Source organism: Dama dama, chromosome 30 (assembly GCF_033118175.1).
Source record: "Dama dama isolate Ldn47 chromosome 30, ASM3311817v1, whole genome shotgun sequence".
Taxonomy (NCBI): Eukaryota; Metazoa; Chordata; class Mammalia; order Artiodactyla; family Cervidae; genus Dama; species Dama dama.
In genome coordinates, this window is record NC_083710.1 from 88,043,738 (window position 1) to 88,069,936 (window position 26,199).

Below are 26,199 nucleotides of genomic sequence, written 5' to 3' on the forward strand. Positions count from 1 at the left end.
AGAGCATTGAAAATTACTTCAAATGCTTGACAGAAGTAAAACAAAACACCCAAAGCTGCCATAAGATGGTAGTTTATATCAGCAATCTGCCAAGAAGACGGCTTCTGAGATTTCAGAAAATATTTTCCTCTAGCTCAACATGGATGCCTTCTATCAGCTCGTCCCACTTACTGTAAAAATTATCCTAAAACTGAAACGAGCAAATTGAATGGAATTTTGTAGAAATGGGAGTAAAATCAATACTGAATCCCAAGATGGGAGATTTCTGACAAAAAGAAAATCTTCCCAAATAAAAAGCATGGGGTACCATTCACTGCCAAGGGGCGGTCACAGACTCTGTCTTGCGCGCCCTCCACCCACCTTCCGCCGTCTGCATAGACTCTGTTATTCTTGTTCTCTATCACACACGCCTCGAGGAAATCTCAGGGTTATTCCTGCCCTGAACAGCACAACTGGCCCAGGATCTGCACCAGGCATCTAATGGCACTGTTTCCTCCAAGTCATTCTGTTCTTTCCACCTCTAGTCAGCTTAGCCCGCATCCGGGCGATCGCATCCGTCACCACCAAACTGCGGGTCATCTGTCCTGTTCCGGCCCTGCTTGCAGCATCTCTTGGTCTGGGAAGACGGCAGGTTCCTTGGGGGCGATCACCGACTTCCTTTCCCTGGTAGGTTTGCCTGGCGTGCTGTAACAAGCACTGCAGGCTGAGCAGCTGTCCACGGCAGACTCTCCCCCGCAATGCGGGAGTCTGGACTTCCGAGACCAGGGCCGGTCCCCGCCCAGCCCTGAGGGCGTCTTGGTGCTGCCGTTCGCAGGAGCCCTGGGCCAGCTCCGTCCCTGCCACCGTGTTCCTCGCGGGCCCGGGTCTAGACCAGGCTGCGCTGTTTCCCTTCCCGCACATGTGGGACAGGTCGGCTTGGTCTCGGCCTGGCCCTCCTGGTGGTCACGGAGGATGTGGCCCCCAGGGGGACTTTGAAGGCCCCTCGGGACGAGGAAAGAGGGCCTGGAGGGCAGCTCCTGGGTCAGCCCTCAGCCTCCGCTCCCCTGGGGCTGTGGGCCTGGCCGTAGGTGTGAGAGTTGTGAGTGTGAATTCAGGTCTGCGTGTGAGTACAGGTGTGGGTGCAGGTGTGGCTGTAGGTGTGAGTGTGAGAGCAGGTGTGTACACAGTTGTGCGTGTGAGTGTGAACTCAGGTGTGGGTGTGGCTGAAGGTGTGAGTGTGAGAGCAGGTGTGTACACAGTCGTGCGTGTGAGTGTGAATTCAGGTGTGGGTGTGAGTACGGGTGTGTATGTCAGTGTCCTGAGCTCGGCGGTCCCCTGGTTCCCACCACACCTCCCTCCCTGCTTAGACAGGAAAGTCCGTCTTCTCTCTGAACAGAAGGTTCACGCGGCACTCCTGGCCCTAGGACCCCTCTGCTCCTATCCTCCAGGCCTGGGGTCCTTAGGATCTGGCTGTCCCCTGCGGTCCCAGGCGGGTCCTAGGAGCTGATCACAGGATGGGTGACCCTCGGACCAGGCCCCAGACCTCAAAGCACCTGGCACCCAGACGCAGGAAAGCACCAACCCCAGCCCACCCCCACTGACCCAGAAACGCTGGACGGGCCAGACCTGGGGTTCTCTCAAGCCCCTCCCCGGGTGAGTCCGAGCAGCTCAAGTCTGACGCCCCCGCTCTCGGCTGACACCTGGGCTGACCTCACTCCTCCTGCCTGGTCTCTGATCGCAGACGGGCCAGCCCTGCCACTCAGAGGCCGGGCCGTGTGTGCTCAGCCCACCTGCGGCCCCTCTGACATCGCCCCAGGCTGGTGATCAATCTGCATTTGGATGTTGCTCGCCCCTTCCCAGCTAACCTAGCATTCGGGTTTAACAGCTCTGCGGCCTCTTGCGAAACCATGTGAACGTCCCCATCCAGAGGGAACAGGAACCCTACATTCACTGCCTTCAGTGTGTAGTGACTGATCAGCGTTTTGGACATTGTTAAGACACTGTCCATGGAAGGCTTTTCCTGGTCACGCTCATCTGTCCACCATCACCTCTTCGGTCTTACTGTTCACTTCTCCTGGTCCCTTGAGATATTCCACTTCCCACCACGCCCGTGTCTCGTTTTCTCATCCATCTTCCGGGATCCTGCTCGGCCACATCCCTCCTCCTCCCCGGGCAGCTGCCCTTTCCCCTCCGACCTCTCCGGGGTCGCAGAGCCCCTCAGTGCTGAGCGGTGCCACTTCCTCCAGGGAGCCTGCTCCCCCAGCCTCCCTGAGACTGCGGTCGCCCGTCACCGGTGACCCATGAAACGGTCACTCAGTCTTCCAGTGCCTTCTTAGCCTTCGACCCTGTTTCTCAGTTCCTTCTTTGTGAAAATCTCTCCCCGTGGCCTTCCCATCTTCCTGACTACAGGGCCTCCCCAGGATCCACCCTTGATCGCAGGAGTTAGCTTTTTAAATAAACTCACCATACGCTTGCGAAATATCCCAAAAGTCTTCATGCCCTGAAGCTTCTGTTGCATGTAAAGTTGCCTAATTTCCTTGAAACAGAACTTGGGCCCCGCTGGAGTCAAACCTAAATCCTGCCAAGAGTCGCTGTGTAAAAACATCTTTTTTAAAGACTTCAGAATTTCTGATGCTTTGAAAAATAAAGAAGAAACAATGACTGTATTTGTTCTGCATGAAATCCATCACAGGGTTTTAAGCCTCCGCTGGTGCTGGAGCTCTTAAGCAACCTTAAGAAATCCTTATCTCAATATTTCCTAGTTCCTGTAAACTTCTCAGATTGCATCACGATGAGGCTTGGAGGCTTTACAGGGAAGAGAGACCCTGTAAAGAAAGATCCCACCCGTGGGCAGAGGTGGGGCAGCACACGGCCGTCTTCAGGGTCCAACGTGGGGCGAGTTATGAAACCCCAGAATGCCCCCTTGAAATCTGGACTGTTGAGTCAGTGGGGGCGGGGGGCTGAAAAATTACCAGGAGACAGAGTAACAGGAGGAGAGAAAGCACGTTTTATTCACATCCATCTGAGTACGTTCAGATGCAGAGGCCCCCTGGGCAGCTGGCTACAGGAGGAAGGGGGCAGAAAGGGCTCCTACCAGGAGACACAGGGGCCTTCAGGGGAATACCTGGGAGGCGTGGCAGCTGGTATGATGTTTCCCTGGGCAGTTTCCCATCCCCTTGTGAGGAGTCAGCCTCCTCCCCCCATGAGAGAAGGAAGTGCCGTCTTTAACCCTGTAACCAGATAAAAGAAGCTCCAAAAAGGCTTCCTGCTCCATCGGCTGGATCTCAGGTATCTTGGTCTACAGTAACCTTCCCATCCCTCGGTGGGGCCTAGTGGGTTTCGTCAGACCCCACGGAGACCTCGCTTAGAGTCTGAGCAGAAGGCTCTCTCTGCAGGCATGCCTGGTCCAGACTCCCTGATGCGTGCTGAGGGAGCTCCCTGGGCCTCCAGAGACGGGAAGGCCGGAGTCTCAGCGTTTCCCGGAGGAAACAGGCCCAGGCGCCCACACTTTGTCATGCGCTTTACTTCTCATTTCCAAGGCCTACAGATACATACTCGCCAGGGACTGGACATCTGTGTCCCTCGGCCCATATTCCCGTGTTGAAATCCTCACCCCACAGTGATGACGTTAGGAGGCGGGACGTTTGGGAGGTGATTGTGTCGTAAGGGTGGAACCCTCATGAATGCGATCAGTTCAGTTCAGTTCAGTCACTCAGTCGTGTCGGACTCCTTGTGACCCCATGAATCGCAGCACGCCAGGCCTCCCTGTCCCTCACCAACTCCCGGAGTCCACCCAAACTCATGTCCATGGAGTCGGTGATGCCATCCAACCATCTCATCCTCTGTCTTCCCCTTCTCCTCCTGCCCTCAATCTTTCCCAGCATCAGGGTCTTTTCAAATGAGTCAGCTCTTCATAGCAGGTGGCCAAAGTATTGGAGTTTTAGCTTCAGCATCAGTCCTTCCAATGAACACCCAGGACTGATCTCCTTTAGGATGGACTGGTTGGATCTCCTTGCAGTTCAAGGGACTCTCAAGAGTCTTCTCCAACACCCCAGTTCAAAAGCATCAATTCTTCGGCGCTCAGCTTTCTTTATAGTCCAACTCTCACATCCATGCATGACTACTGGAAAAACCATAGCCTTGACTAGACAGACCTTTGTTGGCAAAGTAATGTCTCTGCTTTTTAATATGCTCTCTAGGTTGGTCATAACTTTCCTTCCAAGGAGTAAGCGTCTTTTAATTTCATGTCTGCAATCACCAACTGTAGTGATTTTGGAGCGCAGAAAAATAAAGTCAGCCACTGTTTCCCCATCTACTTGCCATGAGGTGATGGGGCCGGATGCCGTGATCTTGCGAGCAGCACGTTATGAAAGGGACCCGGCCCCCCAGAGCTCTCAGCCCCCTCCCCCACTGAGGACACAGCCCTGAAGCTGCCTGCACCTTCCTCTCGACCTTCCAGCCCCCAGAACTGGGAGACACAGGTTTCTGTTGCTTACAAGCCACGCAGTCTGTAGTATTCTGTTATAGCCGCCTAAACGGACTAAGGTAATACTTGCTTTATTCTACCCACGGGAAATAAATGAGCTTTCCTTTCCCCACATACTTACTACAGTTTGGGGCTGCGACGGGAACAGACGGGAATCTGAAAACGGCGCTTCCCTGCCGTGTGACCCGCCAGAGCCAGCACGGGCCATGCTGCTGGCTGTCACCCATCCTTAAAGGAAGGCACCGGGCCACTCAGACTCCACCTTGAGACATTCATCGTTTATGAGCAGTGACTCATCTGCAGTGTGGCTCTCAAGCATTGTCAGATACTAGCTGATCATATTTTGGGTCCTAGTTACCTCTTTCCCGTGTCTCTTGTTTGACTTAATTCTCTATTTCTCTGGCCCTAACTGACCATGGGTAACTGTATATTACAGGACAGAACAAGAAAACTTCTTCCCAGGCATTAATCATTTAGAACCATATCTGAGAACCAGCGAGGAGCGATGCTCAGGTCTGCATTCCAACTGTCTTTTATTCTTTAGAAAAACAAGTTCTTTTTATTGCCTCATTGGACAAACATTTCTATAAAAGATCCAGTTTTAATGATTAAGGAACTAATTCTTCAAGCTACTTGAGTAAATATTAACATGGATCTCAAATAATTTAGAGGAACTGTGATGAACTATTTATAACTTGAAGTTAATTTTTAAAAATTGTTTACCACTGACTGAGTCTTAGGTTTTAAGAAGCAAGCAATTGATATAGAGGGGTTCTACTTGTTTCTGTTGTTCTATTTGCGCTTTTCTGTATTTTTCACGTCTTCTACAATGAATGCATATTACTTTTGAGAAGGAAAAAAAAAGCAGATCTAAAATTAAGTTTGAACCTGGGGAAAAAATGGGATGGACTTTTATGGAAAGGACCAAATGAAAAGCTTAAGATGCATTGTTTCCTTTTCATTGCAACTATATTTCCTCGCACCATTCAGAGTATTTAGGGCCTTGGGATGGAGGAAGAGTGTGGTTGGTGAAGTTGTGTTTAAGCTGCAGTATTTCAGTCCAAACATCCTGAAGTGTTACTGTCAGTGGGACTTTGTCCAGCGCTTATGTGACAGACAAATCTTAACAACTGCTGTTTGATGAGTGAAAATATTCCAAATGTAGGTTGCACAGGTAGTAGCATTTTGTAAAGGCCCTGCCGATGATTCTAACGTGGGGCGATGTTTAGAACCCCCAGGACCAGCCCAAGCTCCGCAAATACTGACTTCCAAGGCAGGTTCTTGCGCCCCCTACTGGCGACGGGGGTCGTACTCTCCTAATCCAGAGTCAAGGAAGGGGTGAGCCCTCCGGATTCCTGAGGACCCTACTGGGGTCCACCTGAGCGCGAGGGTTTGAGGGACGTCCAGGGGGAGAAGGATGCCCATCTGCTGTCTTCCTCACATAAGCCCTTGTCAGCTTGCTGTTCCCTGGGTGTCTGTGGGGTGTGCTCCGGGCCACCTCTGGGCCTGAGTTCATGATGCCCTGCGGACCTGCCACGGCCATCGGCGCTGGACGTTCAGAGCCCGTTGGGGCGGGCCCAGCAGACCCAGGACAGGGTCCCACCCTACCCAAAGCAAGGCCAGGGTCTGCAGCTAAGCTGCTGCTTTGGTTGAATTGTGTCTCTCCGAAAGACACGCGGAAGCCCTAGCTCCCCAGACCTTCGACGGTGACCTGGCTTGGAGACAGGGTGGTACTCGACGTGACTGTTAACAGTTAAGATGAGGTCTTTCTGGAGAACAGGGGAGGGGCTGACCCTGGACGAGGAGTGTGCTTGTTAAAGGGGAGAATCCAGTCCCCAAGACACGGAGATGAGGAGCCACGTGATGCCAGAGGCGGGGGCTGGAGGGATACCATCTCAGGTCAGGGGTGCTGGCGATCCCCGAAGCCAGAGATGCCGGAATGGCCCTCTGTGTGGACTCCCTGCAGATGCCTTGATCTCAGATGTCCCCACTCCAGGGACGGGGGGACAGACTTCAGCTGTTTCAAGGGCAGCCTTGTGATACTTTGTTTCAGCAGCTGGAGGAAAGCGGGCAAGGCCACACAGAGGTGGCCCCCACTCCGACTGCCTCCTCTGGGCTGGGCCCGGCTTCCCGTTAGACAGACTCTGGGTCTCCTCGGGCAGGGTCAGCCCAGGAGCACGGCCCCCGAGGGCCTGGGGACCAAGAGGCTCCTTTCAGGAGTGACTCTATCATTCCTCTTCTGTTTGCAATAAAAACTCTTTAATACGTGATAGTGGTTTACAACACCGGTGATCATTCATGAAGGAGTCTTTTGGGCCTAGAAAAGAGAACAACAGCCTCAAAGGCCCCTTGCTGAATCATCTAACTTCGGAGAAAACAAAGCATAACTTTAGTTCCACCCTGATGCTCCAGGCCGGTTGCATCTATCTGGGACTTATCACCCCCTGTCCAGAAACCTTCCACCCCCTACACCTGCCCAGAAGACTTATCACCCCCTCCCCAACTACAAATGTCATCTCAACAAAAGAATACTCAAAATATCCCGCCTGATTAACATTTCCCTTATCGCCTCCACAAACCTCCCTATAAGTATGACGCCTCCCTGATCCCTCTCAGCGCTCAGCCTGGTCGTCAGGCCGACTGTCGCCCCTCCTTGGCTGAATAAAGGTAACCCACTTCTGTTGAGGTCGTCTTTCCTTTTCTGCCTCGCCCGAACTATACCCTACAATTTAAAATGCTAGGAAGCAAAAATTTAAAAACACTTCAGATTGCATTATCCACAAATAAGCAGCGTTAGTTAATTTACTAGAAGCCATTGGAACGCTCTCCCGGAGAGTCCCTGACCGCACCCACAGAAACCTAACAGTGAGTTTCAGAGGCGCCGTGGTGCATGAACAGAGAGCACCGTCTGAGAGGGAGCACCCCCGGCCCTCACACTCTGCTTGCAGGTCATTTCTAAGCCTCCACGCTCACAAGCGCGGTTGGATGAACACCAACAAGGCTTGTTTCCTCTGGAATCTGTGGGAATCTGTCCTCAAGGAAAATTCCCAGAAGTGGGACTGCCCCATCGCCATTGTTTCTTCTTTTGTGAAGAAGGAAACTGCAGGCCTGCGATGGAATCGGTCATCTTGGGCCCATGGCAGCAGACCAAGACTTAATACCTAACCTAAGGACACGTCTGACTTCCCTGGAATGTGATCTTGCATCAGCCACCCTGGCATTTCCTGCTGGCCACTAGGGGTAATTTTTTTTTTTTTTTTTTTTTTAGGGGTAATCTTGACTCCTAGACCCCTTCCATCTCTGGGAGGAGTGAGACCTTGCCTCCAACAATGCATTCTTTGCTCAAAATCCCCTCCCTCCACCCGCCTCCACCTTTTAAATCCTTTCCTTTCCTGCAGATCCTTGGAGCTACTCTTTTCTACTTGCGAGGTGGGATGCGGTCCAATTCATCGTAGCTGAGCAGGACCTCTCGGGGCCTTCCCAGGACAGGGACAGGCCTTGCCCACATCCTCTGCTTTAGGTCCTCTCTGAAGTACCTGTTGGATAGATGACAGTATTTGATACACATTTCCTGAGTTTTGCAGACGTGACACCCTCTACCCCCAACAAAGGGAAGATGTCAAGTCAGTGATGACCAGGAGCTCACAGCCCCAGGCTTCCTGGTGCCTAAGGACTGAGAATGTTGACTCCTGAAACTCCACCCTGTTACCTCATCACCTGCCAATCAATCAGAGAACCCTGTACAAGCTGATCACGTACACTGCAACCCCAATCCTCACCTGACTTTTTAAAACACTTTGCCTGGGACATCCCTGCTGGTCCAACGGCTAAGACTCCACGCTCCTGCTCCAGGGGGCCCAGATTTGATTCCTGCTGGGGAACTAGATCCCACATTCCACAACCAGGACCTGGCATAGCCAAATAAATAAATAAAAATTAAAAATTTTTTTTGCTGAAACCCTGGGGGAGCTTGGGGCTTTTTAGAACATGAGCCACACATCTCCTTGCCTGGCCCCACAATAATCCTAAATGCTGATAGAGCCACGGTAGAAAACAGCATGGAGATTCCTTAAAAAACTAAACATAGAACTAGCATATGACCCAGTAATCCCACTACTGAGCATATACCCTGAGAAAACTGTAATTCAAAAAAAAAGAAAAACACAAGTACCCTCAAGTTTACTGGAGCACTGTTTACAATAATGAGGACGTGGAAGCAACCGAGATGCCCATCGACCGACGAACGGGTAAAAAAGACGTGGTACATATGCACAATAGAGCGTGTGCTAAGTCGCTCCAGTCGTGTCCGACTCTGTGACCCCACGGACTGTACCCGCCAGGCTCCTCTGTCCATGGGATTCTCCGGGCAAGAAGGCTGGAGTGGGTTGCCGTGCCCTCCTCCAGGGGACCTTCCCCATCCAGGGGTCGAATCCGAGTCGCTCATGTCTCCTGCACTGACAGGAAGGTTCTTTACCTCCAGCACCACCTGAGAAGCCCACAGTGAATTATTACTGAGCCAGAAAAAGGAACAAAACTGCAGTCTGTTGCAGACAAGCAAGTCTGCATGCTTGTCATGCAGAGTGAAGTAAGTCAGAAAGAAAAACACAAATATCGCCTTTTAATGCTTATATACAGAATCTAGAAAAACGGCGCTGATGAACATACTTACAGGGCAGGAATAGAGGCCAGATGCAGAGAGCAGACTCGGGAGGGAGAGCTAGGGCAGAACTGTCTTTTTGAAAAGTCATTTACTGATTTCAGTGTTTTTTTTTTTTCTCTATACCTCTTGGCATGTATGATCTTAGTTCCCTGACCAGGGATCTCACCTGCTCCCCCTACAGTGGAAACACAAAGGCTTAACCACTGGACCGCCAGGGAAGTCTCCCAGAGCTGTCTTTATAAGGATGTGTCAGGCCTGTCTCCCCATGTGCTAAAACTAGAAGCAGAAGCCTGTTTGCAAACACCAACATATTATCATTATCATATTATCAGTAGGGCAGCATTCATCACACGTCCTTACCACCAGCGATAAAAGAAGTGTTCACATATTGAGATACAGGGAAGTCATTCTGGCTGGTACCTGATTTAACCTGAATTTGGTGCTAACTAAAGTAGCCTGTTTATGGCCTCTCAAACACACATTGCACATCTGCTTTAATTGTTCAAGAAAAGGGCACATTGGCCAGAAGTGAAGAAGGTCCGTGTTAAAAATAATGCCTCCCGTCCTGGGACTCCAGCACTGGTCCTCCTTTGATGTGCAGACTCCCTCCCGAGGTGAGAGGGCAGGCTGATCTTCTGTGTACGTGCTAATCTGTGCGCATGTGTGTTTCTTCGAAATAAATCCCTGACTGGCTTAATGTTCTTTGTTCTGACAAGATATAAAACTACTGGAAACCCTGCTTCTCTGGAGCAGCTTCTCAGAGTCACCCGGGAAGCGGGCTTCCCAGCCAGTCTTCAGTGTGGCTCAGATAAAGCCCTCTTCCATTCGTATTGTAGACCGTTTACTGATTATGTCAGTCGACACCCACCAGCCTGTGGCTGACGGCAGCACTCTGCCCTCACCTCGGCCTGCCTGATTGCTACCCAATCTCCCTCCAGAGTCCCTCCAGCACTGGAGACAGGCTGTTCAGAGAGCAAGCAGAACACTTTCCCTTTGAATGCTGTCTGTCAGCTGCACAAAAGCGGAGTCAGGGACTTCCTTCCCTGGAGGTCCAGTGATTAGGACTCCATGCTTCCAAGGGAAGGGGCTCGGGTTTGATCCCTGATCGGCGAACTAGGATCTCACATGCTGTGTGGCAGGGCCAAAAAAGAGAAACAGACAAAACGAGTGAAGTCAGCAAAAAGAAAGAAAAGTCCGCCCGTAACACCGACCCACCAGCGCAACACCTAAGACCTTCTTTTTCTCACAGATTAACATAGAGTTCACCGTTCAGCTGAGGAAGGGAGTCTCAGGAAGGCTGGAGCTGTAGGTTAGCCAGAGTGGGGAGGGTAGATCACACTCAGATGCCGCCCTGCCTCCGCTGGGTGTCTGGGTCTCACTCCCCTCCACAGGAACACGGTGTCACGCTCCCCAGCCCCTCCAAGAGAAAAAAAAAAAAAGGTATGTTTAAGTCCTAGCTGTCAGCACCTCCGAAGTTAGGAGCCTAGTGTGAGAAGCCTGGTCAGGCACTGAGCGTGTCTTAATTTCCACAGAAGCAAAACTGCACATACCTCTCATTGTACTGATCACGGGGACATCAGATGCATTCCTCTGGCCTTTTAAGACAGACAGTGTGGTCTCTGCTTTTCTCTAGAGTATTTATTGGTGATCTAAGCTGACATAAAATGCTACATCCTTATTATTCATCTTTCCTAATTGCTCCTCACATCTCCTAGATGGAGGGTGATAAAACTTCAATGCTCAGATTTTTACTTAGTGACTCATGTGGCCTATAGAATAAGCAAATGATTTCCCTCCACAAACTTGGACTGCATCGTTTTTTCTCTACCTATTAAGTTGGTTGACTATGCCAACCATTGTTTTAAATTTAATAGTACCATATTCCCTAAGCATGATAAATGCAGCCTGGCTTCTCTCTCTCTTTTCTTTAACTTGCCCCTGAGTCAGCTACAAGAAATGACTCTGACCCATAAAATCATTATGCTCACAAAGCAAACAGAAGGTCTAATCCTCTCCTTAAGATTCTTCACTAGGTCACCCTGCTTCCTGGATTGGACTCAAATTCCTGGATCTCATGTTCAAGGCCACCTGCCAGTTTGCCAACATCTGCTTCAGGCTATTTCTTCAAGACACAATGTAAGTGTGAATGTCAGACATCGACTCTTAACAAGGCCTGCAGAAGTAACTTCTGCCAAGAAGAAAAGATTTCGCAGAAACAATGGTGACTCAAGACTCTAGAAAGGTGTATGTTCCTCTCACTGCCAAGATAAAATTTCATAATTGACTCCTGAGTTCATTTCTCACTTACCTCCAGCAGAAGTTCTACTTGAATGACGTCTGAAGGATCAGACATAAATACAGAACTGTCTGGTAAGGATGGTTAGGTTTGGGCCAATTTGTAGAACTGCTTACAGAAATGATGATCATCCAAAATTACTCACCTTGTGGACATTTCATTCTAGAGACAGTCGAGGGTACTCCAGGTAAACATGGAGCAACTGAAAAAATGAACATCCCAGGATGAAATGTGACCTGGAGCGATGGGTATAGCACACGATACAGCACAAGCTGAAATTTCTCCTGCTCAAAGTTGACGCGTGTGTGCGTCCAGCTCTTTGCGGAACCAGGCTCTTCTGTCCATGGAATTTCCCAGGCAAGAATACTGGAGCAGGTTGCCATCTCCCCCTCCAGGGGATCTCTCCAACCAAGGGATTGAGCCCAAGACTCTTGAGTTTCTTGCACAGACAGGCAGATTCTTTACCACTAGCGCCACCTGGGAAGCCCAAAGCTAACCTAAATATTTTTCAATTGTTTAGGCCCTTAATATACTAGAGCTGTATCGCCCTGCATGGCAGATCGCGTGTGCCTATCTAAATTTAAGTTAATTCAAATGCAGAATTCAGTCCCTCTGTGGCACTGGCCACGTGCCATGGACTCCATAGACACGGAGGGCTCATGGCTACTGGAGTAAAAGCACAGATAGAGAACATTTCCATCACAGAAAGGTCAAGTGGACAACACTGTTGAAGACTCCGTTCCGAGGTATATTGCAAATGATTGCCACCCTCCAGGAGGCCACTTTGGCATAAAGATCCTTCTGAGCTGAAGCCAGTTAGGAAACAGCAGACGCCAGAGAAGCTCTCTGCCTTCCACCTGGCAGCCACGGTGAGGGGCTCGCCCTCTGTCCCACCTGGAAGGGAAGGACAAGCTGTATCTCTGGAGACGGTGACAGAGCCAGGGTGTGTCTGATAGACTAGACCTCACCGAGGAGCCCATGGCCCCAGCAGTGGCCCCAGGTACCACCTTTCCACAGCGCTCCACCCTGAAAGCCCAAAGCCTGTTTCCTTTGTCGCGTCACGTGTCCACAGCTCATCACCTTTTGTTAAAACGGCATATACACACCCCCTTCGCCGTCCCGCTCCTAATCATACTGCTTCTTTGGGTCTTTTTTTTTTCCTATGAAGGTCTCCTTTCATGGAAGAAAAATTAAAATATTAACAACAAGTAGAATTTGTCTTTCCTCCTGTTAATCTGTCTTTTTTCAGTTTAATTCTCAGCCTCGTACCCTAACGGGCAGAGGAAAGGCTTTCTTGCCTCCGTTACACAATTTGCCAAGAATAACTGAGAAACATAGCCTAATTTAGCAGAGAGGCTGAAACTTTGAGGTTGATGGAGCTTGTTGTCTTAGGTACAGAGGATATGTCCAAACAGGTGACACCACCCTTCCAGGGGGTTTCTGTAATTTTATTCTGGATAAGAACTTCAATTGAAAAAAAGATGTAGGGGAGGTATTTGAATCTTATTCGGCACTTGCTCCATTTAATTCCTAGATTATTGACAAAACCCAACCACATTTCTGTTCCTCTTACAGGACTTTAAAACAATGTCACAAACTAAATCAAAGATAAAATATACGCAGAATGTATTACTAGATTAAGCATGTACATTTCAAGAGCTGACAGAAATATTAGAGGCTATCTAATCTAATTTCAATTTTTGGTGATGAAAACTCTATGACTCAGAAAGTTTAGACACCTCTCCCAAATTCTCCAAGACACTGTGCAGGAATTAGACATCTTATATCCAGACTTAACGCAGCTAGTATTTTTTCTTTATGTTGTGATTATAGAAGAGGAATCATATTTTTATTTTATATATATATTATACAATTAAATAAAAGTATATATAAAACTTTATATTTATTATTATATTTTTGTCAGAAACGTGGGCCTTCTCAAGTCTTTGAGATTAGAGCTATTGAGAAAAGCCTGTCACTTCATTTACTGGTGGCTGATACATAAGTGTGCAAACGTGCACACACACAACTAGATGTTTTATTTCCTCTCAGCCTAACTTCCTGATTAGGGATGAACAAGGTGAATTCCATGATCTCAGATTCAGCTCAGTGTGACTATTTGGTAAATGCAGGGAGAAAGGATGGAGAAATATGCTCCTGGATTTTATGTAGGAGAAAGTGAGACACACGCAGCGTCCTCTGCAAATGTGACAAACGTGAGCAGGCTTTCATCATTGGAGTTCTTAATAATGATTCTGGTCCCTGATCTCATCAAACTGACCAATGAGAAGAGGTTGCAGTGAAACTACAGAAGTTCATCCTCACCCTCCAACTGATGCAGCAATAGCTGAAGTAGACGATCAGTCATAGCCAAGCCGATCAATAACAGAATCTAAGTTTTCACTGATTACTTTATTCGTGTTTTTAAGAAAGCTGCTGAGGGACTTCCCTGGTGGCCCAGTAGCTAAGACTCCACGCTCCCAGCGTAGGGGGCTGGGATTTGACCCCTGGTCAGGGAACTAGATCCCACATGCACCAACTAAGATCAGTTCGGTTCAGTCGCTCAGTTGTGTCCAACTCTTTGCGACCCCATGGACTGCAGCACTCCAGGCTTCTCTGTCCATCACCAACTCCTGGAGCTTGCTCAAACTCATGTCCATCCAGTCCGCGATGCCATCCAACCATCTCATCCTCTGTCTTCCCCTTCTCCTCCTGCCCTCAATCTTTCCCAGCATCAGGGTCTTTTCAAATGAGTCAGCTCTTCGCATCAGGTGGCCAAAGTATTGAGTTTCAGCTTTAGCATCAGTCCTTCCAATGAATATTCAGGACTGATCTCCTTTAGGATGGACTGGTTGGATATCCTTGCAGTCCAAGGGACTCTCAAGAGTCTTCTCCAACACCACAGTTCAGAAGCATCAATTCTTTGGCACTCAGCTTTCTTTAGGGTCCAACTCTCACATCCATACATGACTATGAGGAAAACCAAAGCTTTGACTAGACGCACCTTTATTGGCTAAGATCTGGCGCTGCCAAATAAATAAATACTTCTTTAAAAACAAAAACAAAAAAAAAGTTCCCAGGGACCGGCGGAGGCCAGCCCGCGGGTGGAGCAGGCCGGGATCAGGAACCCCGGGGAGTCGGGAGCCCGCTTCCGGCTAGAGCGTGGGCTGCGCAGCCCGTAAGTCCGCAGAGAGCTGGACGCCTGCGGCCGCGCGGGGGCGACTGGGAGTCCGGAAGCCCGCCGTGGGCTGCGGGCCCCGAGGCGGCGCGGGGACTGCCGGGAGCCCGGAAGTCCGCGGATGGCGGTGGGTCCCGGCTGCCGGGCGGTCTGGGGCTGCCGGCCAGGTAAGCGCGCTCCCAGCCTCCCGGGGCATGGCCGTCCGGGCAGGGGCCGCGGTCGCCGGCGCCGCCGTAGTGGCGGTGCTTTCGGCCGCGTTGGCGCTCTACGGGCCGCCGCTGGATGCAGGTACTCGTCCGCGGGTCCGGGCGGGGGGCGCCGCCGTGGGGGCCCCTGGGCGTGTGGAGGGGGGCCGCCGAGTGACCCCGAGGGCCCGGCCTTGGCTGCTGAAGAGGAGGGCGGAGGAGCAGGGTGAACCGGACGAGCGCGTCCTCGGTGTTCGGGGTGTTTGTTCCTCACGAGTCTGAGGAGAGGGTCTTCAGGGCGTCGGTTGGCCTGTCGCCTCCCTTGTCACGACGGCGTGGGGAGCCGGCTGCCCTCCGCCGTGGCAGAGCGGGGCTCTGAGCCAGGCTCCCCCCTAAAGGGGCTGGACCGGGGAGACGCACGCTGGCCGTGCCCCTCGTCAGCGGGTACCCCGGGGCAGAGCCGTGGGGGGGCTGTGCACCCCAGTTGCCTCAGCTGCTGCGCTCCCTCAGGCACGCCAGCCCAGGCCCTCCCCCCTCACCACGATTTTCCATACTGCCATGGTCTAGCAAGATTTCTCTTTGAGTCTTCTTGAGGTTTCATCATTAGGCCGACCTGCTGAACTTTTTACCAGAGAAAGAAACAGAATCGCAAGTCACTGACTTCCCCTCACGGCCACAGGGCATCTCCAGGTTAATTTGAAGATTGTTGTCAGGGGTTCCACATTAGCCACAGTTCACATGGAATTGCTGAGATTGCACAGTCGTGAGTGGCAAATAATTCTAGAAAACAGCCCAGAGTAAAGAAATCTATTTAACTCTCCTCAGCCACATTCGTTGAACACAAACAAAAACCAGACAGGTTTGACCTGTTCCTCCGGATTCAGAATTGTGTGAAGACAAATTGCTTAATGGGGTAAATTTCAAGTTGCCTCTCCTCAAGGCCTTTTTACCCTTAGGTTTGTGGTGTGTATGTTTCAGTATTTCTGTGGGAAAGTCCAAATGGTGTATATTAGAGAGCTAGCTGAAACTTGCTTTTCTGTGGAGTGTAGGGAAATTTTATTGATCTTCCTATGGCTCTTTCAGGAACACATATTCATCTCAGCTGAATGTTACGGATGAGCAACGTGGGTTGTGCTTTGCATTCATACAGTTGCAGTTAACTAAAACTACTGTACTTCTCAACAGTGATATGCTTTTTTTTTTTTTTTCAGCAGTGGTTTTTTTTTTTTTACCCATCACAGATTGCTTTCAGAAGGCACATGAGAAGGATTTGACTTGTCTTTTGGTTGGTGGTGTGATTGATTTTTTTAAAAAATTAAATTTTTTTTTCTGCCTGAAAGTGACAGCATTTTGGTGAAACCGTGTGTTCTGCCCAGGCTTATCCATTCATAACCATGGCGTCTTTGCAGGTCTGTCTCTGAGTCTCAGTTTCCTCGTCTAAAAGAAGGATAAGCTGGCTTCTGGTGAAGAGTGAACCACGATGCCTTTAATTCATCAGACATTTACTGAGTGGCTTATTTTGTGCCAGACTCTGTCCAAGGTGGTTGAGGGTGGAGTCCAGCCCTTAAGTCACAGGTGGGAACCCTACCTACAGCATTCTGCAGAGGTAGAGGGGTAGTCTTAGGGGTGTTTTGTGTGTAGCTAGGTGCTTAGATTAAAGTAATGGTAACTGATAAACCCAGAACATTGTAAAGAACCCAGAGTAATCCTCAGGTGACTGCTAAGTTTGGGTTCAGCGACCAGTCTTTAGAAAGCAGCTGTGTTTACTGTTCCGGGGTGTTTGGAGGGGCGGCCATTCTCTGATGGGCTCTCATTGGCCAGTCATGTTGAAACAGGTGCCTGGAGAGCACATTGACCACACAGACGGCCGTCAGTGGTCCGCAGGGCCGCCTTTAAATTCTCCTGTAACAGCTCAGGTTCCTGTCCTGCAGCTGGCCGCGGCGCCCACGCAGGTGTGTCTCACCGCCACTGTGCACGGTGGGAAGGCAGCACGTGGCTGGGAACTCGGGGTGCAGACGGGACTGGTGGGGGGAGGGTGAGAGCTGATTGTTGGCCCAGCACCTCGGTGGCCTGTCAGGCTGGGCTCGAATCGAGGGTCAGTGGGTAGGCTGACAGTTGAGCAAGGCTTCTTGTGCCTTTTCATGGCCACGGGTTTACAGTGGTTCTATTTGGAGTTTTAATCCTGTGTTGACTTGAAAGAAAGTGGGAAGGTGTTTGATTGGATGGTAATTAATATTCTTTTTACATCTTGGGTCTAAGCATCTGATGTATCAACTAAGGAGGCATTTACATCTACTCACTAAAGAATATTACTTGAATAATTTTGTTGAATGAAAAGTAGAACAGTACGAGCAATATTAAGATAAAGCTGTTTTACCATATGGAGCTGAGTCAGCTTCTGGTCTTCACTTGAACTTATGACCCACGTGTAGTTTTTCTCCACTGCTGAGATAATGGGAAGATAAAAACATTGGATGCCTTTTTTTGTGAAAGTGTTGTTCACATCAGCAAAGATCCTGTAATTCTAAAGAAAATGCGTGCTTTATCTGTTCATACATTGGGCTCTACAGAACATAGAATTTCTCTCACAGTTGAGATGTTTTAAACAACATGGCAAAACATACAGCACAGGAAGTTTTTCAAGAAAAGACTGATTAAAATTAGCTGTTTATAGACAGTTCAGGGATCAGACTATTTTAAAATGCCACTTTGGGGACTTACCTGGCTGTCCCGTGGTTAAGATTCCATGCTTCCACTGTGGGGGGGCCCAGGTTCGATCTCAGGTCAGGGAACTAAGATCCTGTGTGCTTTATGGCATGACCAGAGAAGTGAAAAACCACTTTGAGCCCAGTGTAAGATGTGTTCTTCATTTAGAATGTCATTTCCAGGTTGATTAGATACTTGATTAGTAACTAACTGAGCATGGGAGCCAAGACTAGAAAACTAAATTGGGAAGGACATGAACCTGTCTGGCTTGAATAGACAGTGGAAAGTAACAAAGAGGGAGACGAGACCTAATAAGCTTACAGGAAGATTGTGGTGAAATTTGTGTAGCTCAGTAAATAATAGTGCATTTAGGAAAGCTTTCTGAAGGGTTAAGTAGACTTCCAAGACTTCTGATACATTTCAAAGTAAATCTGGTACTTAACCATATCTGTTAAGTGTTGTGTTGTTATTTCTAAACCTCATTTTCTTATGGAAATGAAATAAACCACTGAATAAAAGTCTGCAGCATTCACGTTAAGTCAGCTTTGGGAAGTATTTTTGATTAGTGTCTCTGTTTTTTATATATATTGATAGCTGTTTACCTTTCTGAACATTTTCCTGTTTTTCAGTGTTAAAAAGAGCATTTTCGCTGCATAAAGCATACTCAGTAAAGGACATGGAAAATACCTTACAGCTGGTGAGAAACGTGGTACCTTCTCTAACCACCAAGAAGTACAAAGGGCAGGATGGAAGGATCGGCGTGGTGGGAGGCTGCCGGGAGTAAGTGATCCACCCGTCCATCTGTCTGTCGGTCAGGAATCATTTCCAAGTTTCGGCTGATACTATGACAGTATTTTTCCATGAGGAACATTTGCTTGAACAGCAGAGAAAGCAGGGGGCCCTGACTGGGCGAGGTGACCGTGGCCTCCGCTCACCGTGCTCTCAGGGGCTGGGTCCTGCCCCTGGGGTGCCGGCCAGTCCTGGGGCTCTGGCCTTGAGCACACTCCCTCTCTGCAGAGGCCTTTGGCGAACTCTCCCTGGCTTCTCAGACCTCCGGAGTTTTTTTTTTTTTGGTTTTCCCCCAACACGCATCGCCACCCGTCCTCCTTGCCAACAGAACCCCAGTCCTGTTCAGTTGGTGTTGCATTTTCTCTTACTTGTACCTGTGGGCATTTCCGGTAAATCCAGTGCTTTCTGTGTCTGTATTAGTCTAGAGAGAAGTGTCAGCTTTATAATATTAAGTCATCTCATCAAGTGTATATCTCCGCTATACTTTAATAGGTTTAAAAATTTTCCCTGTAGAGTTACCATGTGTTTTTATAAGGTTAATTCCTAGAAAGTTTATGATTTTTGCTGATATTGTAGATGCTATTATATTTTGCAATTAATTATTCCTGGAATTGAAACTTTTTTTCAGTTGATGGAAATCTTGCTGAACTAGTATGTACTAGGAGATAATTTTTCTATTGAGGTCTGGATAATGCTTGCATCATTCTGACTTTTGACTGTAAATATTTCCTTAGGTACACTGGAGCCCCCTATTTTGCAGCAATCTCAGCTCTCAAAGTGGTATGTTTGCTTATAGCTTCTTTGTTAGAGTTTTTTTAGTGCAAGTGTCAGATCATTTAAATATGACTGCAGCAGATGTTTTCTGATAGAAATCTTGGTAACGTTTCAGGTAACCTTGGGTGAGAGACACCTTTTAATCTACCCTGACCTTTTGTGTAGCCACAGAGTAACTCAGATGGGGACTGATTTTTCTCTTAAAGTTTTACTAGAAGTGCCCCTTGCCACGGTGATCCCGGGCTGCCTTTTCAGGCCTCACACAAGCGGTGGACACCTCTTCACCGTGGCCACTGCCCAGGCATTTTGATCTCGCGCATCCCGAGGACCTGGTGGCCCGGGGATCTGAAGGTGGACCCTGCAGCCCACAGACCTCATGGGGACGCCGTCTGGCTGCTGGTGACCTGCCCCTTGTTCGGCCGCTCAGTCACGTCCGGCTCTTTACGACCCTGGACTGCAGCCCACCAGGCTCCTCGTGGGCGGCAACAGTGTCCGCCTTTCACTCCAGGCCTTTCCCAGGCTCTGCTGCTGGCCAGGGCCTTCTCAGCCGCCTCCTGGCGAGGTCGAACTGCGGCGGTGGGCGCTCCTATGGACCGTGCTGGGGTCGGGGCGGTTGTAGCCGGGCCACGCGCTCTGGGCGTCTGTCAGGCGAGTTCCACCTGAGCCGCCTGCTGTGCCCCTCCCCAGGGCGCGGACCTGTCCCACGTGTTCTGCACCCAGGAGGCTGCGCCCGTGATCAAGTCCTACAGCCCGGAGCTGATCGTGCACCCCGTTCTGTGAGTGGGGCGGGGCCACAGGCGTCCCCGGACGGGGATGCGGGTGCGCGTCAGGCAGGCGTGATTGTTCGTAGGCTGGTGGTGGGCAGTGGCACAGGGCGTGGTGTCCAGTGAGGCCGGCGGACACGGGGTGGGTGGGGAAAGGGTGTAGGAGCTCATGCTGGAGGCACTCAGCGTGGGTGTTCAGGCCGGGCCAGGCGACCACAAAGGCTCCAGGCCGCGTGGTGCAGGTCGTGAGCGTCATCGTAAGGGCTTTGGCTTTGACTTACATGAGACAGGGGAGCCCACAGTTTCTTGAAGTGCCCGCCTAGCTTTGTGAACTTCACAGAGGCTCTGTGGAGCCTGAGGCTTTTAAAGGCTCGTCGGGCCACTGTGTTGAGAATAAGCCCTTGGGTCCCAGGAGTGGCAGGGGTCCCACTGGGAGGCTCCTGTCGGGTCCTGGGGGCGCCCTGTGGGGGAGAAGGGCTGGGTGGATGGTGTTTAAAGTGGGAGGCTGGGGTGTGTGTGGGTGGGAGGGCCTGGTATGCAGGCAGCAGGGAGCAGACGGGTGGGGGGTGTGGGCATGGAGGAGGCCAGAAGGGTGTCCTGGGACAGGAAAAGGACCCTGGGGGACATCTGCCAGACGTCTGTAGTGTCATCAATAAAGGAAACGAACATGTGAAAATAAGCCATTGGTGCGTCTCCTCCTTATTCAGAGACAGCCCTGACGCTGTCCGCGACGTGGAGCAGTGGCTGCCCCGACTGCACGCCCTGGTGGTGGGGCCCGGCCTCGGCAGAGACGACGTTCTTCTGGAGAACGTCAAGGTAGCCTTGGGCTCTCCCAGGAGACCGCTCTGATTGTGGGAAGTCTGAAGTGTTTCCTGTGATGCTCATGGTGGAGGAGTTGGGTTAGGGGACAGAGGAGGAAGGGGAGTGAGGAGAGACGCATGTAGAATAAGACCGCGCTGGGTGGGTCCCCTCTGGGGCGCAGGCCCTCCTCCTGTGGCCTGGGCGGTACTGCGGGTCCCGCCGCGATGTGGGTTCCAGTCTGGGCTGAGCAGCGTTCACGGTGGCCCTGCTCGGGTCAGGCTCGTGGTGCCCCGCCGCCGGGGCTGCCGGCAGCCTGCTCGGCTTGTGGTCTGGCATTCCCGTGAGGGCGGCGTGCCCCCAGTCACAGAGAGCCACGTCTGCAGAGCGTCCTGCAGGGGCCCAGTCGGCACGGGACTCGGAACAGCTGGTACCGGGGGCGTCCCTGTCACCCTGACCCAGGGGACGTGATGATTGCAAGATGTTGCAGTCGTGATGGCTGCAAACTGTATGCTTTAAATTAATGAATTGAATGGCATGTAAAAATCTCAGTAAAATTCAAAAAAAGCAATTTCCTTGCTAGATGACCACCTCAGGGATGTAATTTAGTTTCTCTGGGGTTCAGTTTCCTGCTTTTCTTTTCAGCAATTTTAGCAAGATTTTTACATGGCATACAATTCATTCATTTAAAGTGCACGGTTGCATGGCTTTTAGGGTATTCACAGAGTTTGCAGCCATCGGCACAGTCAGTTTTAGGACAATTGCATGAGGCCAGGAAAGAGCCTCATTCACTGTTAATGGTTATAGTCACTCCTTTAAAAACATATGAAATGTGACTCACGAGAAGTGTGTAAAAACAGAAGAGCCGGGTGCTTCTTGAGACGTCAGATTTCTGACCCCGAATCCCGAGGGTCCGTAACTGTTAGGATTTGGAGATGCCAGCCTGGAGTTGGCCTCCATGGACTGGCGTGGGGCCCAGCAGTGGTGGTGGTTCCATGGCTCGTGTGTTCAGGGTCCCGTGCCGGCCCTACAGAGGGGCTTTTCCGATTGTGTTTTGCACTTGCTTTATAATTTCCCGTGTGTGTGTTGATGGCCTGGAGTGGAATCCGTCAGAACTGCTGTTTCTTTCAGCTTTCCTCAGGTGACGGGCTCAGTGCTCAGCTGCCTTCCTCTCTTGCAGGGCATTCTAGAAGCGTCCAAGGCCAGGGGCATCCCCATGGTCATCGATGCGGTGAGTGTGGCCCCTGCCCTGCCCCCTCTTCACCACGGCCCCTGCGGCCGCCCCTGAGTGACCTGAGTCCTCGTCTGCAGGATGGGCTCTGGCTCATCGCCCAGCAGCCGGCACTCATCCAGGGCTACCGGAAGGCGGTCCTCACCCCCAACCATGTGGAGTTCGGCAGACTGTCCGAGGCTGTGGTGAGTCAGCCAGCCACCTAGGCGGGCGACTGCATGCACTCCAGGGCATCCTCCGGTCAGCGTCCTTGATGGGGTGAAAGCTGGGTGGTGGGCTCTGGAGTCAGCCCGGCCTCCGGGCCCCCCAGGCAATCGCTTCGTCCCTGCCCTGCGTCCCCTCCTCTAACAGGTGGGGTGGGATGGGGTCCACGTCACAGGGTTTGTGAGGACGAGATCAAACTGCACAGCTGGCCCCACAGCATGGGGTTAGGTGCTGCCGCCTGCACGCTGCTGAGAACCTGAGGGTCGGTCAGTACGGTTCCCCCACACGTGCGGCTCCACCTCCGTGGATTCAGCCAGCCTGAATTAAGACAGCCCACATGTAAGGACCTCGCCATTCACACTGAAATTGTTGACGGGCCAGCTGCGTCTGTCCATCCAGCGTCCTTACGTGTTTGTGCCTACGCATGTCGCTCTTCATCCTTCTGCGCTGCGTCACTCGGGCAAACCTGCAGACTCCCTGCCGTGGGCCTGACTCTGCTGGGACAGGTCGGGGCGGGCGCCCTGCGGTGTTTCTGCCCTGAGCGCCGTGTTGGTGTCTGCCTGGGCCTCAGGGCCGAGCTCGGTCAGCAGGTGCCGGGCAGGCCCCCAGACGATTTGGGACCTGGGCAGACTGGCTCTTTGTGTCCAATGAGGACGTGTCTGGGCTCCTGTCTAGCTGGGGGCGCCTCTGGATGGCGGGGACCGTCATGGAGCTGTGCTGAGACTCAGCCAGGCCCTGGGCAACGTCACCGTGCTGCAGAAGGGGGAGCAGGACGTGATCTCTGACGGCGAGCAGGGTGAGTGGCCGCAGGCCTCACACTGCGTGTCGGCCGGCTGGTACGGCCACGCTGGGCACCAGCCCCAGGAGGACCGCTTGTCCCTGACCTCAGGGAGCCTGCCTGTCCTGTTCCTCGGTCTTCTGCACGGGGAGGTGGCCGCAGTGGGGCATGCTGGCCCGGGCTGACCGCGGCATGGCGGCTGACACTCCGTCCCTGCTGTGTGTGGTGGCCCAGGGAGGGCCGCCCCCTCACTGCAGACAGATGCGGGTGCTGAGTGTCTCCCTGCTGCTCGTTCAGTCTTACAGCGGCGCCCGAAAAGTGGGGACCCCGAGGAGCGGCCGGGGGTGCGGGAGCCCCCAGGCACCAAGCGCAGCTTTGGGGGCCGCTGGCAGCCTGTGTCCTCCCCGGGGCTCTGGGCGTGAGGCCTCTGCTCCCTGCAGAGTCCTCCCGGCCCCGGCGCCCCGCAGACTCCTCCCGCCGTCCCAGTCCCCCAGTGGCATCGCACTCACACTACACACACGCACTCACCACACACATGCACACCCACGTACTCACACACACCACACACACACACACTATACACACACCACACACATGCACGTGCGCACACACGCACACTCACCGCACACTCAACACGCACTCACACACTCCATACACGTGCACTCACCACACACAGGCACATGCACACACACACACCACACACACACTCACACTCCATACACGTGCACACACACACGGTGCACAGGAGATGCAGCGAGCATTCTCCGAGGGACCCTGAGGCCGTGGGTTCTTCAGATGCTAGAAGGTGCTCTGAACCCTGACACAGTCAGAGTCACGATGGCTTCAGACAAAAAGAAATGGAAACTTCTCACAGTGCAGACAAGTCCCAGCTGGGGCGCCAGCAGCTCTGAGTCTCCGGGCGGACGAGGTGCCCTGGGGGTGGGCGAGCTTGTCCCCTCAGACCCTGGGTGCTGGTTGGGGGGCGACCTCTTGCTGTGCTCGCCTGGAGAGGCGGCCGTGTGGGGACGGTGGGGAGAAGGGGTGGAGGGTGCCCTCAACGCGTCCTCTTCTCTGCAGTGCTTGTGTGCAGCCAGGAGGGCAGTGGCCGCAGGTGTGGGGGGCAAGGGGACCTCCTGTCGGGCTCCCTGGGCGTCCTGGCGCACTGGGCCCTCCGCGCGGGCCCTGAGAAGACTGGCGGGTAAGTCCCATCTCATCCCTCCTGTTTGAGCGGCTCGTACGTATAGTAAGGAGCAGACTGTAATGCTCCTGGTGAAACACTGGTGTCACGGGGAGGGCTCCCAGGGCTGGCCAGGTTGATCCCTGACGCTGGTCTGGCTGCAGGAAGCAGCCCCGTCCCCCTGGCTGGACGGCCTCCGGGCCCCGATGGTTCTCCCTGCTCCCCTCCCTGTTGGAGGGGGAGACGCTGCCTGGGCTCTGCAGCACCTGCCCTCAGAACAGCTCTCATGGTGGGGCACATGGAGGTCGGGGGAGCTCCTGTTGGCAGATGAGTCTCCACGAGGCGGCCGGGCTGAGCTGGGGGGCCCTCCCCGATGGTGTAGAGGGAGCTGGGGCATCCCCACCCCTTGCGACCTAGGCCTCCACTGTCTGCACCCATCCTGGCCACAGTGACAGTGCCAGCCTGCAGGGTCACCGCACACCCGTGGGGTGTGTGCAGACAGTGTGCTGGCAGGCCCAGTGACACAGCGAGCAGGTGTCCCGGGGGTCTCAGCGACATGGCGAGCAGGTGTCCTGGGGGGTCTCAGTGACGTGATGAGCAGGTGTCCCGGGGGGTCTCAGTGACGTGATGAGCAGGTGTCCCTGGGGTCTCAGTGATGTAGTGAGGTGTCCCCGACCTCAGCATCCTCCAGGTCCTAGAACACAGCGGGCGCTTACGCTGGCCAGGTGCTGTGTGTGGTCACCTGGGGCAACGGCCGTGTCGACCCCTCCCACACGCACATCTGTTTCTGATGCTCATCCATTGGGATCGTCCATATCCCGGTTGCCGGTTGTGTTCACTGTAGGGAGGCTATCTCAGAGGCCCTTAGACTTGAGCTTGCCAGTGTGGGTCCCGGGGCGGTAGGCGGGACCCGCGGGGTGCGGGGCCGCCCCTGAGACCTCTCCCCGCAGGCCCAGCCCGCTGCTTGTGGCCGCCTTCGGCGCCTGCACCCTCACCCGGCAGTGCAGCCAGCAGGCCTTCCAGAAGCACGGACGCGCCACCACCACCTCCGACATGGTGGCCGAGGTCGGGCCCGCCTTCCGCAGGCTCTTCGAGGCCTGAGCCGGAGCCTCTGGAGGCCGGGTGCTGTCCGCCCAGGTCCCCCGAGAGGTCTGCGCTCTGCAGGTTGACACGACGACAGTTTGGAGCATAGCGCTTTGTGCCGAAACTGATATGGAACGGTGTTGGTGAACTTTCCTCAGCCTCTGCAGCGTCAGAAAACAACACAGAGAATTGCGTGACAAGACAGTCTGACGGCAGCTCAGCCAGGCTGTGGGCTCTGCTGCTGCCTGGAGTGGACCCCGCGTCTGAGCGTCGTGTTCCTTCGAGAAGGGCCCTCGCTACTGGGCCCCTCGGGGGTCCCGTCTCTCGTTCCCAAGAGTCTGTCAATCATGTTTTCAAGTTGAGGTCCCGCAGAGGCCGTGGTGTTCATTCTGTAGCTCATTTTTACGTTTTAAACGGTAATTAGGTCGGACACATCTGGGCAGAAATATCCAGCATCAGTTGGTTAGGCTGAAGTATTCCGGAAAAGTCAGCGATCTGTCAGCACTGGAGATCCTTCGTGCAGGCCCCTGGGAAACCACTGAACGCACTGACACACCCCGGCCCCTGAGTGTGCAGGGCGGCTCTGGGACACCTCACTTTCACGTGTACGTGCAAAGGCGTGTGTGGTGACGGGCCCCCCTGGGGAGGGGCGCCCAGGGCTCCCAGGTCAGGTCCCAGGTGGGGCCCAAGCTGCCCTCCACCTGCTGGTGGGCAGGACAGCGGGGCCTCTGCCTCGGGGCGGGGTCGGGGGTGGTGCTCTCAGGAACGTTCTGGAGACGTCTCTGCACTGAGTTTTCTCGCCGGCTTCGGGTCCGCCTGCGTGGCCCGTGCTCAGTGGCCCGTCTCGTTTCTCCGGGGGGTCAGTCCCCGCGCGTGCCCTTGAGTGCACCAGCCACACGCTTTCTGGGGGGCAGGCCTGATCTGTGTCCGCTGTCCTCAGCGATCCCCGCTCTGTGGTTGCACAGAAGATCCCGCTTGCTTTGTAAAGTTGTGGATCACTTACATCTAATCCTAGAAAAGCTTCACTACTGTCACAGACCTTTCTTCCTTTGGGGAATTACACCTAAATCATGGTCGTTATTAAAAGGCAGACGTGGTTGATTTCACTGGA

The 26,199-nt window shown here is 52.6% G+C and overlaps 1 protein-coding gene across 6 annotated transcripts; it reads left to right on the forward strand.

Annotated features, from left to right (window-relative positions):
• Nucleotides 1–14,664: 14,664 nt before the first annotated feature.
• NAXD (NAD(P)HX dehydratase) lies at nucleotides 14,665–26,194 on the forward strand. Of its 6 annotated transcripts, none has more exons than XM_061133563.1 (12): nucleotides 14,665–14,766; nucleotides 16,194–16,359; nucleotides 18,120–18,270; nucleotides 19,014–19,059; nucleotides 19,309–19,629; nucleotides 19,741–19,829; nucleotides 20,525–20,633; nucleotides 21,796–21,846; nucleotides 21,927–22,031; nucleotides 22,726–22,846; nucleotides 23,906–24,026; nucleotides 24,956–26,194. In XM_061133563.1, exons 3-12 carry the CDS (start codon nucleotides 18,167–18,169, stop codon nucleotides 25,104–25,106), a joined length of 1,218 nt encoding a protein of 405 aa, XP_060989546.1. In that variant the 5' UTR covers nucleotides 14,665–14,766; nucleotides 16,194–16,359; nucleotides 18,120–18,166; the 3' UTR covers nucleotides 25,107–26,194. The 6 variants fall into 6 exon arrangements, with proteins under 6 accessions (XP_060989546.1, XP_060989545.1, XP_060989549.1 ...); XM_061133564.1 differs by lacking the exon at nucleotides 14,665–14,766 and adding an exon at nucleotides 14,767–14,887; XM_061133562.1 differs by lacking the exon at nucleotides 16,194–16,359 and having other exon boundaries at nucleotides 14,666–14,766.
• Nucleotides 26,195–26,199: the final 5 nt, after the last annotated feature.

Bases quoted from the DNA above. Each gene is read 5' to 3' on its own strand.
- NAXD (XM_061133561.1), top strand. From the start codon at position 14,794: ATGGCCGTCCGGGCAGGGGCCGCGGTCGCCGGCGCCGCCGTAGTGGCG. The intron at 19,630-19,740 runs GTGGGCGCTCCT...GCCCCTCCCCAG, and splicing joins GGCGAGGTCGAACTGCGGCG to GGCGCGGACCTGTCCCACGT. The intron at 20,634-21,795 runs GTAGCCTTGGGC...CCTCTCTTGCAG, and splicing joins TTCTTCTGGAGAACGTCAAG to GGCATTCTAGAAGCGTCCAA.